This window comes from Myxine glutinosa, chromosome 1, assembly GCF_964187855.1.
Source record: "Myxine glutinosa chromosome 1, kmMyxGlut1.1, whole genome shotgun sequence".
Taxonomy (NCBI): Eukaryota; Metazoa; Chordata; class Myxini; order Myxiniformes; family Myxinidae; genus Myxine; species Myxine glutinosa.
Window position 1 is genome coordinate 381,787,195 of NC_136261.1, and position 11,875 is coordinate 381,799,069.

The window sequence follows — 11,875 nt, forward strand, 5'->3', positions numbered from 1 at the left end:
AAAGCTCCGAAAAGTCTCCTCACAAGCGCAAATTAGCCAGCCGCAGCCGAAAGCTCTAGACCAGCGTTTCTCAACCTTTGATGGCCCATGGCCCCCTACCGAGTCGCTTAACATTCGTGGCCCCCTGCCCTTCAATAAAAGATGCAGATTTCGTTTTATGAAATTTATTTACTCAGTCTTAAAAGATAAATCAAAGTAAACATTTTTCTAAGCAATACAATCAATGAGACACTTGCTGTTGGGCTTGTCTGACGAGGCCTCTTATGTCCGGCTCCGTCTTGGACACAGCAAGGCGAATATCGTTCCCAATGTCAAGACGGTTTCTGGACTTCGTTTTAATGGTCGCAAGGTCAGAAAATCCAGATTCGCAAAGATGTGTTGTGGCGAATTGAATGAGCATTACGGATGCCTTCTTGCTGAGTAGTGGATACGCATCCTGAACAGACAACCAGAAGGTGAAGAGGTCTTCTTTGTTACTGAAGACCAGCTTCATTGCTTTTGAAACCTTCAACCCTGACAGCTCCTCTGCTTCATCTTCAGTAGGTTCAATTTTGGCGTTGAATGGGTCTTTGTGCCACGGAACATCCAACGGTGCATCGTCTAAATACGATTTGAACTCAGCGGAGAGATTGTCGAGATGTCTAGTGATGCAATCTTTGATGCCGATGGGAAGCTCAATCCTCTGCGTCTGCAGGTGCTCGTCCAAGAAAGGAAACGAGGCAGTGGACCCGGCCTTGATTCGTGCCTGCCAGACTTCCATTCTAGCAGACAGTCCGGCAAGCTTGTCTTGAACGTCACTGACTGTCACATCACGGCCTTGCAAGGACTGGTTCATTTCGTTGAGTTGGCCGAATATATCGGCCAGGTAGGCGAGCATCATGACGAACTCTTCATTGTCGAAGTGGACATGGAGGTTGTTTTCGTTGTCTCGCAGGAAGATTTCCACCTCAACCCGGAGTTCATACAGCTGAGAGAGGCATTTCCCCCTCGATAGCCAACGGACTTTGGTGTGGAACAGAAGTCCAACATGTTCCGCTCCCATTTCGTTGGCCAGTAGTTGGAAGAGCCGATGATTTTTGGCCTTCGCACGAATGAAGTTGATCACTTTGACCGCGACGTCCATGACTTCCAGCAAACGAGGCGGAAGAGTCTTTGACGCCAGAGCGTATCGGTGTAGCGAACAGTGGGAGGACGTCACATGGGGCCATTCGTTCTTCACAAGTGTGACGAACCCTCCTCTGATGCCGACCATCGCTGGGGCACCATCAGTACAAATGTGCTTGAAATTCTGCCAACCGAGTCCGTTAGCTTCAAAAAAAGAGTCCACAATTGCTTTGATATCTGCCGCTGTCATTGTGGTTGGTAGGGTATTGCAGAACAAGAACTCTTCCTTCATCTTTCCCTTTCTCTCGTAGCGAGCGAAGGCGATCAACTGGCTCTCCAGGGCGGTGTCGGTAGACTCGTGTAATTGAAGGCTAGCCTGGAGCGTGCTGTGTTTGATTTCGGAGCAAACTTGACGGCACACATCAGCAGCCATGTCGTCAATCCGTCGTCGGATCGTGTCATTAGAGAGCGAAACTTGCTGGATCTTCTTTTTCGCCTCTGGTCCGATCATCAATTCCACCATTTTCTCTGTACATGGCTTGATAAGGTCCTCAGCAATAGTGTGCGGCTTCTTGCACTTCGCAATTCGGTATGCCACTTCGTAGCTGGATTGAAGAGCAGGTTTTTCTTCTGGCCGGATTCCAAATTTGGGAAGTGTCGCTTCACGGTCATATCGTGATCGTTTCGCAGACAGAGCGTCGATATTATCTTCCTTCCTTCCGGGATGCATCTTGTCGCGATGGTTTGAAAGTTTGGAAGGACGTAGTGATGCATTTGACATCACGACCGAGCAGTGCAGACATTGCGCGCAGTCCACACCATCTCGACTGACATTCGTGAATCCAAACTTGACATAGCTGTCATTCCATTTTCGAGCCTTCGACATCTGAGAAAAAAATTGCAAATACGAATTAATTACTTTTGTAACGGTAATACAGTAAGGTTGAAAATTAGGTTTAGAAAAGTGCTCTGGAGGGAAGGAGAAGAAAGGAAGTAGAGATGTAAAGAAGCAGAAAGAGATGGAGAGAAACTCATCTACCCTTTTTTAGAGAAGGTTAAACTCATCTACCCTTTTTACATTGACACTATGACCGGAGACTCGTCACCTTAATTGTACATTACAAGCTTCTGCATACTGAATCGCAGTTTTTCGGCGTCCGCTCGTGGCCCCCCGGTCGAAGGCCCGTGGCCCCCTTGGGGGGCCACGGGTCCCCGGTTGAGAAACGCTGCTCTAGACCAAAGCGACCGAGAGAACGACTCTTCTTCTTTCTTCCTCTCGAACCCTCTCGATGATGTCACTCTGGCCAATCCCGAGCCCCAGCGAATCACCCTGTCTCCACGACCAATGACGAAGCTTGGGGCGTGGCCTGCCCGTTACAATCCTCTGGCGGCGGGGTATAGTTGCCGATCGAGAATGTTTGGGGTTCTGACGGCAGTTATGTTGGTTATGGTTGGTTAATGGATGGTTTTATGGCTGGCCTTGTTGTAATTGTAAAAACATAGGGAAAACCCACCGAGGGCAATCACATTCTGGGGGAAAACTAATCTTAACCCCTATCTAATTACCATAGCTTCACTTCTCGTGTGAAGACACTTAAACAACCTAAGCTCCGGATTCCCGACAACGAGATGTCTCATATTCGTCCACGGTCCATGCTATAACTATACAATCCTGCCTCCACTATGGTCATCCATAATTTACCCCCACAAACGTAACAATATGTATTTGTTCCCCTTCAAAAAAGTAAAAAAATATTCTTGAGGTAAATATACAGTACTGTGCAAAAGTTTGGGTTTTCCCCAAGATATTCATAATGCTGTGGTTTTAGAACACTGCTCAGAGGCAATGGCAACCACCATACAGGTCCCTTCCTGTGGTTATTTCCATTGTGTAAGATTAGAATAGCTACTTCCCCCTTGTGTAGTGGGTTAGTGTATCATAAAATGCATTGGTGAAGGTTAGAGATTATCTGTTGGTCTCTGTCGTAGCTCTTCTCTGAGCCTAGACCTTGAATTAAAAAAAAAAAGACTCATGAGGCCCCATTAGACCTTAAAGACGCCTTTGTACCATGAAGACCCTTTGATATGAGCCAAGATTGTTAACAACTTAGGATGAACCCTTTGAATACAGCAGGCATGCTACGTCACAGACAAGGTTTCTTATATCTCAGCTTGCCTTTGCTGAGACTAAACATCTCATAACATGTCACATTTTGTGACGTTACATCGTTTTCTACAGTAGTGCTATTGCTTCATGGTTTTCAATAGTAGTATAATTGCATTCGTGATCCACTCACTATTTTGTGTGGTCCCATATGTGGAACAACAATACATCCAAATTGTTTTAGTTTCTACTTTTAGTTATTCTGTCAATATTTCATCATTTGTGGTGAAGAGCATTAAATCATTAATTTACAGTAGATGTGTCACCTTTCCTATTTCTTTGGATGTTCTTCTATTGGTAAGGCCTGACTGCCTTACTATCAATTTGTTGCCTTTTTTTCTCTCTGTCACCTCATTTTTCGATGAGCCAAGATCATATTTAAACATGTAAAAGAAACCCATGAGAAAAAAAAGAAGTAAAATGTCATCGTCCCCATGGTTTTACTAATTTTGCCATACGGAGTTAAAGGCCGTCAGTCGGCCATCTTTAGTTGGATTGCAACACAAAATCTTCTGCATATGTATACTCTCATGCATTGTCGTTGTGCCAAGTTTGAACAAAATCAGTCCATGCATGTCATAAATGGTTGGGGACACAGTTGAGGAACAAAATGGCCACCAATCAGCCATCCTGGATCGAATCTCGAAAGCTAAGGCTGTGCATATGTATCCCATCATTCCTTTTCTGTGTTCCAAGTTTGAACAATATTGGTAAATGCATGTCCGAGAAATGGTTGATGATATGGTCAATATTGCGTTTTTACAACAAAAATGGCTGCCAGTCTACCAGTCCGCCATATTTGATAAGATCACAAAATAAAGTGAGGTGCACATATATGCCGTCATGTGGTGCTTATGACAAGTTTGATCAAAATCGGCGATGCATGTTCAATAAATGTTTGGGGATATGTTTAATGAACAAAATGGCTGACGGTCGGCCATTTTGGATCTGATCTCAAAGAAAAATGACGTGCATATGTTAGCCATCATTCCTCATCTGTTTGCCAAGTTTGAACAACATCAGTAAATGCGTGTCCGAGAAATGGCCGAGGAAGTTTTCAACACAGTGTTTTTACACCTAAAATGGCCTCCAGACGGCCATCTTTGATTGCAAAGCAAAACAAAATGATGTGCATATGAACACCATCATGTGTTGTCTTTCTGCCAAGTATGAACAAAATCGGTCCATACATCTCTGGTATATGGTTGCAGACAGGTGGACGAGACCCAATCCAAAAACCCCCGTTTTGGACAAAGTCTAACGGGGGCTATACTAACAGGTGTCAAATGAAAATGCAATCAGAATTGATTGTACAAATTAAGGAAAATAGGATACAACAAGGCATATTATTGTTGGTTAAAATATTTGATTTAATAATGAAGGGGATAATTGATGTTTGAGAAATTGATCGACCATCATGATTATTTCTTAAAGCAATTAAATCAAAACGTGGTGTTTTTTTCTTAACACCAGAGTTCATCATCAAACTGTTCGAATCAAAATGTGTGGACATCGACAGAAACCTTCATGGGGATGGTTCTCGAGGACAGAAGCCTCAGCATCATTTGGTTCAGGTCGATCCAGGTGGACATCAATGTCGTGCTCAGTTTTCACTTCCACTTTCACAAATAAATCTGGAAAAGTAACTTTTATTAAATGCAGGCACTCTTGTGTCACATGTATAGCTGGTTCCACACTCTTAAAATATATAAATAAATATTGCATTAAAATCGTTAGAAAAAATTAAAATCTCGATCAAAACATTAAAATCTTCCCTGAAGAGAGAAAATAAAACATTTCCCTTGGTAATGGCGTCATGTAAAAACATTACGATATCAAAGTATAATGTTCTGCCTCAAATATGAACTCAAATACAAACTGCCTCGATGTTATGAGATGCTTCCTCCCTGACCACATCTTCAGCAGAATTTCACCACCACCGAAAATCACAACCAGCAAAACAGAGAAGGTAAGAAAAATGTACAGCGGCGAAATAGAGGTTTTCTCCACCAAACTGCTTTTATTGTCAAATTATAAACCATTGCGATCCAACATGCAACTTTTTTGTCTCGAAAGAGTGTGGCAGGTCAGCATATTGACAAATGCAGATAATCTTCTTGCAATATAGCAAACGCATATGGTTATGTTTGTTTGTTTTTGCGACCAAAACGTGTTCTTCTTCTTCCAAAAAAAATTTACACCCAAAACACAGTCCGTGAACTCTTAATTACATTTAGACTGCTGAGACCCCTCAGACCTTTGACGACCCTTTAATTATTTTTGGAAATACCTACTTCTTTTTGAAAAAACCTTTTTGAAATGCCGACTTCTTTCCTGGAAGTCGGAGCAGTGTCCATGTGTTTTGTACCTCCTCCAACCCCCACCCCCTTCCCATGCCTCCTCCCCCCAGCCCTCTCCCTCACACAGATCTCCCGATGTCCCTATTGTCTACAGTTTCCACGTTCTCCACTGTTGTACTTGTGTGCTTCCCTCTCTCTGCCCATATTGACTCCCACTCCCTGTATCATATTGTAACGATTTTGAGAAGTGTGTAACAATTTTGGAGGAAGTGTAACGAATGTGAACGTTACAATGTGAACATTACAAACGTACGGTACCACCCTGTAATGTAAATAATGGTCGCAGTCAGCGTCCTAGTTAAATTGCATGAAATGAACACGCAGGTCACGATATATCTTTTAAATAGTGTATTTCCTTATTCCATGTAGGCTAAGTATGTGTTTTCCCACTAGATTGACTTTGCATTGTATCAAACAAAATAAGCGTAGGCCCTTCCAATTTCCCCAAAACCTCCCTTCCAATTGCCTTCCGCATTTTGGCTGGTTTTCTTCAAACCACCATTGGCCACGAGGTAAGGTTGGGGAAGAAAGGCGTGTCTCCACCTCGTCATAAGAGGGAAGGAGTGAACCAGCCCTAACAGCCAATCAACACCGCAGTGAGTGACCCGGTAGGCGTGGCCTCGGAGCCGGCGGCTTGATTTCGCCCGAGGTGATAAAAGCGACTGTAAGGGACTGCTTTACCAGATGACTGGAGATGAGCTGCGAGATGACCCTGGGAGAGGAGCAAAGAGGCTGTGAGATGCGAAACGCTCCAAGCCAAAGAGGAGAGGTGCTCGGCAAGGAGACCAGCTTTGGAGAGACGCGCTGAAAGGAGGGAGACGGCCCCACCCCAAGGAGAGGAGCAGGTGTGCCGAACCAGCGCGTAACGTCTACCCCAGTGGAGACACGACGGAGGTTTTCCCGCCAAAACCGCGAGGAATTGCGAACTGCGGCCTGCCGACCTAGCCTCCATCTCAAGCCTACCTGCCTGCAATTATCCCCTGTGTAAGTGTGAACGTCCTGTCCTACTCGTTTGTCTTGGGGCTAAGTAAAAATGAATAGTGTAAGTTAAGGATTCGCTGTGTTACTGTTTCTTCCATCCATTGCTTGTGTGTGTATAATAAAACCTGTTCTTCCTCCGTATTCTTCTTCTTCTTCTTTTTCCTTCTCTTTCGGTCGCTTTAGAGATTTCCCGATTGAATATCTGTGGGGCGATCTGGTCAACGTCGGGTGGAATCGGGTTTTAATCGGGGAGTAACTGTTCGGACGCGGTTAAATACACCACCGCTCGGTCAATATAACATCTAAAAGCCGCGTCAGTAACAATATGTTTTATGTGTCATTTTGTGTTTTTGTGATTAATGTTAGCTCTTATGTTAACTCTTCTATTGTTGTTTCCCCTTTCTATTTTATTCCCTTCCATTCTGCTCTAGGTCTTTGAGGAGCCTCCATTCGGTATCCAAAAAAAAGCGCACTGAGCAAACGCAGATATCATCAGATTCACACAACTCACCATTCGGCTGGTTGCTTTGCTCCTCCGCCAGACCAAAGGAGTTCACATCCTCTATCTTTATCTGCAGAATCTCGGGAAATGCTTCCAGCTCCTCAACCTTCATTCCACACACGAGCACAGTCAGCTGTTCCGATTCCAGCTGCACATCACAGGAATCCTTCTCACAGCGAACTTGAGCGTACATGGTTCGTGAGCCTTGAGAGGCAAAAAACATCCCACTCTTCCTGATGTTTGCTCCACTCTGAGTACCTTGATCTAACAAAGTGCCAATATATGAAGTACCTCTGCACTTGAGGCATTATCTTCTGTTTAAATCAGTTACAGTGCTTTAAACTTTCACCACACTAAGGCACACACTCTGACCCCCAAAAAACAAAATTGCATATCTTAAGACAATACTGTAATTGTATTACATGTTGATGTGAATGTTGATTTTGCCAAATGTAATACATTAAAAGTTTCGAAATTTATGGAAAATCGCGGCCTGTTCAGGAATTTTACGATGAAGACATTCAATGGTGGGAAGGCCACACGCACAAGCACAGGGGATGTGTATGAAACCTGGGTATTTGTGCTCAGATGTAATCCATGCCACAGATTTGCTGATATGCAGACAGTTTCCCCACATCAATAACGTTCTGGTAATAAATAAGAAACCAGTTTTAAGAAATCGGATTGAACAACAACATTTCTCTGGAACTTGTTGGTGGGAATTCAGTTCGTCACACTGGCAAGTAGCACTTAGTCACCTGTATTAAAGATTTAAAGGAAAACCATTTGTATCATGAGATAATTTGAACACTGGAGGAAAGTGAAGTTTATTTGGAAATTCAATGACCGTATTTTCACAGGAAAGAGGAAGAAGAATCGCCGAGTCCCAAAATTCAAAATGTGAGGGGGAAGAGGTTGCCAGATCGTACTTTCAGAGAGAGAGAGGGGGAAAGAAAGATTTGTCAGGGGTGAAGGACATATTTCAAGTGTTTGACCAGCTTGTGAATTTTTTTTCATCGAATTTATTAAACACAATCTCCCTTTGATTTATTAAAACACAAATCCATACCGGCTTTGCGAAATAAATTACCAAGTGGTTCTGCATCTCTTCCATGAGCAGTCTCCAACACCGTCCCTCTGTTGTGGAAAAGTCAACATTCTCCATTGCTTCCCATAATCTCCGATGCAAGAACAATAAAGTGACACAATAAACTTTGACGCAGGAGATCACTTGGCAGTTTGACAGAGTATCCTCTGTTTGCGGGAGCATCAGGCTGAAGGTAATCTTCACCATGTCGCGTTTATTGAGCATCTTAAAGGTCTCCATGTCCTTGCATTCAGGTGCACCTGCAGCCAATTGTTGTTGTTCTCCTTTGTATATTTCCCAAGGAAGCAATATTAATTTCGACGGACTCCACAGAGCGAGTATATTCCAAACAAGGTCGTACAAAGGCTTTATGGAGAACGACGAACATATCGTCATCGAGGAACATAAAGGTGCTTCTGACTCTTTCTTCGGACTTTTGTTTTGCTTGCTTCACTCCATCTCATCCTGCTTTGCTTTTCTTGCATTGCCAGTCTTCCTTGTAATCCCCTTCAGACCTGGATGAGTCTATTCCTCTCAGCGTCTCAACCCATCAATTGTATTGTCCTGTCATCCCTGGCGGTTAACACCATTGGGTGATGAATAGCCGAAACGGTCCTTAATTCCAACAGTTGGCATGTCGCACGTGGTGAGGGAACCAAGGTGCTTACCTGGACAGAGCGACATCGGTTTATTCTCGAACCCAACACCATGCAAACAGGATACATCAAATGAAAGTACCACGGCAATTATTTACTAAAAGTAATTGTACTTCGAAAAAAATGAAAGGTGAGGTAAATCTAAAATCTAATTTGAGACATCTCCACTCAGGCACAAAACAGACAAAGAGATAGATGAAGAAAATGAAGGTTTCTGTTGGAAGGCCGGCATTCAGCTTGCTCAACGAGATCGTTGAATGAAGTCAGGACTACAAGGTGGCCCGAAGCCGCTCACACGGGAAACGCACAAAATGGCGCAAAGTTGCTCTCTACGGCCCCACAAACGTGAGGTAATTTGTGCGGCCAGTTATCTTTCACTCGTCTCTTTCTCCAAACCGCAACTCAGCTTCAAAAAGTTCTCCTCACGATCGCACACAAGACAGCCGTGGCCAACCGAGACAAAAAACAGACCGAGAGAGAGCTCCAAAGACTGAGAAAGAAAACCTGAGACTCTTCTTCCTCGAGGATTCAACAGTCAGAGGCTACTGAGCCAGAGCCAAGAGATGCACTCTTCTTCCTCCACTCCCTCTCCTCCAAAGTGCACAAAAGTACTCGGGCAAGGACTTCTGTAACTCATTGGGACTAATACAATCTGTCAACTTCCCAAGCCAGATCTCAGTCAATGGAGCATCTTCTCTTCTAGACTTGGTTATGACTAACTTCCCTGCAAATGTCTGCTGCTCTTCTTCTGCTCCAATCGGCTCATCTGATCATGTGCTTGTTAAAGTGGACATCTCTCTGACCATTCTGAGAGAGCCTCCTCAGCGTCGACGAGTCTGGCATTTCGCTCAGGCCAACTGGCATGGTCTTCAAGCAGCCATCAATCATCTGGACTGGTCTCCCATCTCCACCACCTCTGACATCAACTCATCCTGGGAATTCTTCCAAAGTAAATTGCTCTCTCTCATGCACAGATTTATCCCACCTCGTCTTCAGTTGTCATACCCTTCCTCCCGTCCATGGTTCACGGAATCTTGTGGTGAGGCTGTTGCCCAGAAACAACTTGCCTTCGCCTCCTGGAAAGCAAATCCAATGGAAGGAAATCTCATTTCCTTTCACAAAGCCCGAAACTAGTGTGTGTCCACATTCCGGAGAGCCAGGAAACAATATCTCTCCTCTCTCAATACTGAACTCTCAAACCTGCCCCACTCTTCCAAATCCTGGTGGCGTCTGGTCAAATCTGTTTCTGGTATTTGTTCCCCCTCCATCCCCTCGCTTACCTCAAATGGATACACAGCTGACTCCGTTCGTGAAAAAGCTGAATGCCTCAACTCTGTGTTTGCCTCCAAATATTGCGTCCCAAACCCATCCCTCTCTGTACCCACCATACCCAGTCATACCCAGCTGCTCCTGGACTCTAGTGTTTTTTTTCTCCTGACAAGGTGGAGAAATTTCTGTCAACCCTCGACTCTGATTCTGCAACTGGACCTCACGGCATCAGCCCACAGGTCCTAAAATCCTGCGCTGCTGCTCTTTCACTCCCTCTCTCTGTTCTCTTCACCCTCTCTTATGCTCAAGGTCTCTTACACTCTCTTATGCTCAGAAGAGTGTGACTCCACCCATGATTTTAGTGTTACCTCTGAGATCCTGTAAGGTGCGATTGAGAGCCTCAAATGCAAGTCTGTGAGACATTGTGCACTCATCCCATACTATCAGCTTGGCCTGCTTTAGAACCTGTGCCTGTCCAGATCCTTTGCCAATATTGCACACAGGACTCATTGTGGGCCAGGTTGAGTGGCAGCTTAAAGGCAGAATGAGCAGTCCTGCCACCTGTGGACAAAGTTGCAGCAATTCCAGATGAGGCCACTGCCATAGCAATCTGCTGGAGTGAACGAACTTGTGCCAAAATTAAGTTGATCAAAAACGTTTTGCCTGTTCCACCAGGGGCATCAAGGAAAACAATTCCACCCGAGTCAGACATCAACAATTGTTTGATCCTTGTATAAGCTTCTTTTTGATCTGGAACCAAGAGTGGTTCATTTTGGTAGACATACTGTTGCAGCTGTTGAATGTCATAGGTGGTTGCCTGAAGCATCTCTCGACTGAGAGTTGCAGGTTCAGTTCATACAGGAGCAGGCAGTCCACACTGTTGAAGATCCTTGCCAGCCATGGACTGTACAGTATTTTCAATGAGTACCAGTGCTTGGTTGTACATGGCAGAGGTAAACTGCAGGTTTGGGTTTTTTTACTTGTTGTGCTTGATACAGTATGTCTTCTGTCATGCTGTCCGGGTGATTATGCCAAAGTTGCTCAGGATTGGATGGTGAACAGGCACTGATAATGATAGCAAAGAGGCTCCTCATCTTGCTTGGAGAATGCGAGACTGCAGCCTCTTCCAAGATACAGTTCCAATGTGCATCATCTTCCAAGAGACCTCTTCTCAGGCAAGCTTCACGGTATGTTGCCCAGACATATCCAGCAACTGTCTTGAGATCCTGGAATGAGGTTGGACCATGAATGTTGTGCAGGAGGAGTCTGAGATAAAAGCTCTCAGAGTTGCTGGGATGAACAGTGTAGACACGACCTAACACTTGACTGGATCTGATGTGAGGGTGTCCAGGGATTGTTGCACCTTGCTTTCTTGGCTGAAATGCCTTTTTCCCTTCTTGCCAGGTGTAATATCCAGGCATTTCACAGTGGAGAATACTTCTAGCAAAGGAATCCTGTTTGCACAAATCAAAGAATGCAGTTAGTTTGGTCCTTGGTGGCTGCTGGGCTCGCTGCAGAGTGGTTTTTTCTGTGAAGTAAACTCTTTCCCCATTTTCCAAATGGATCTCAAGATGCATAACACTGGGGTGGCGTTCATGAATGGGAAAGTTGAGAATACGCCACACAGCCTCATTACTGCTGATGTAGCGACCCATCTGATATGCTGATACCTCATCATTTTTGGTTTCCTCTCTCTGCAGACCAAAGACTGCATGATCAGTACCTTTGTTGACGTACTTCAAGACATACTTG

At 44.5% G+C, this 11,875-nt stretch overlaps 1 protein-coding gene across 1 annotated transcript; it reads right to left on the reverse strand.

Annotated features, from left to right (window-relative positions):
• Positions 1 to 220: 220 nt before the first annotated feature.
• Positions 221 to 10,949, reverse strand: LOC137411170 (protein FAM200C-like). Its single transcript, XM_078784003.1, has 4 exons — positions 10,909 to 10,949; positions 10,492 to 10,733; positions 7,092 to 7,291; positions 221 to 1,990 (listed from the first exon to the last, which is right to left on the reverse strand). The coding sequence occupies exons 1-4, from the start codon at positions 10,947 to 10,949 to the stop codon at positions 221 to 223; spliced, it is 2,253 nt and encodes a 750-aa protein (XP_078640129.1).
• Positions 10,950 to 11,875: the final 926 nt, after the last annotated feature.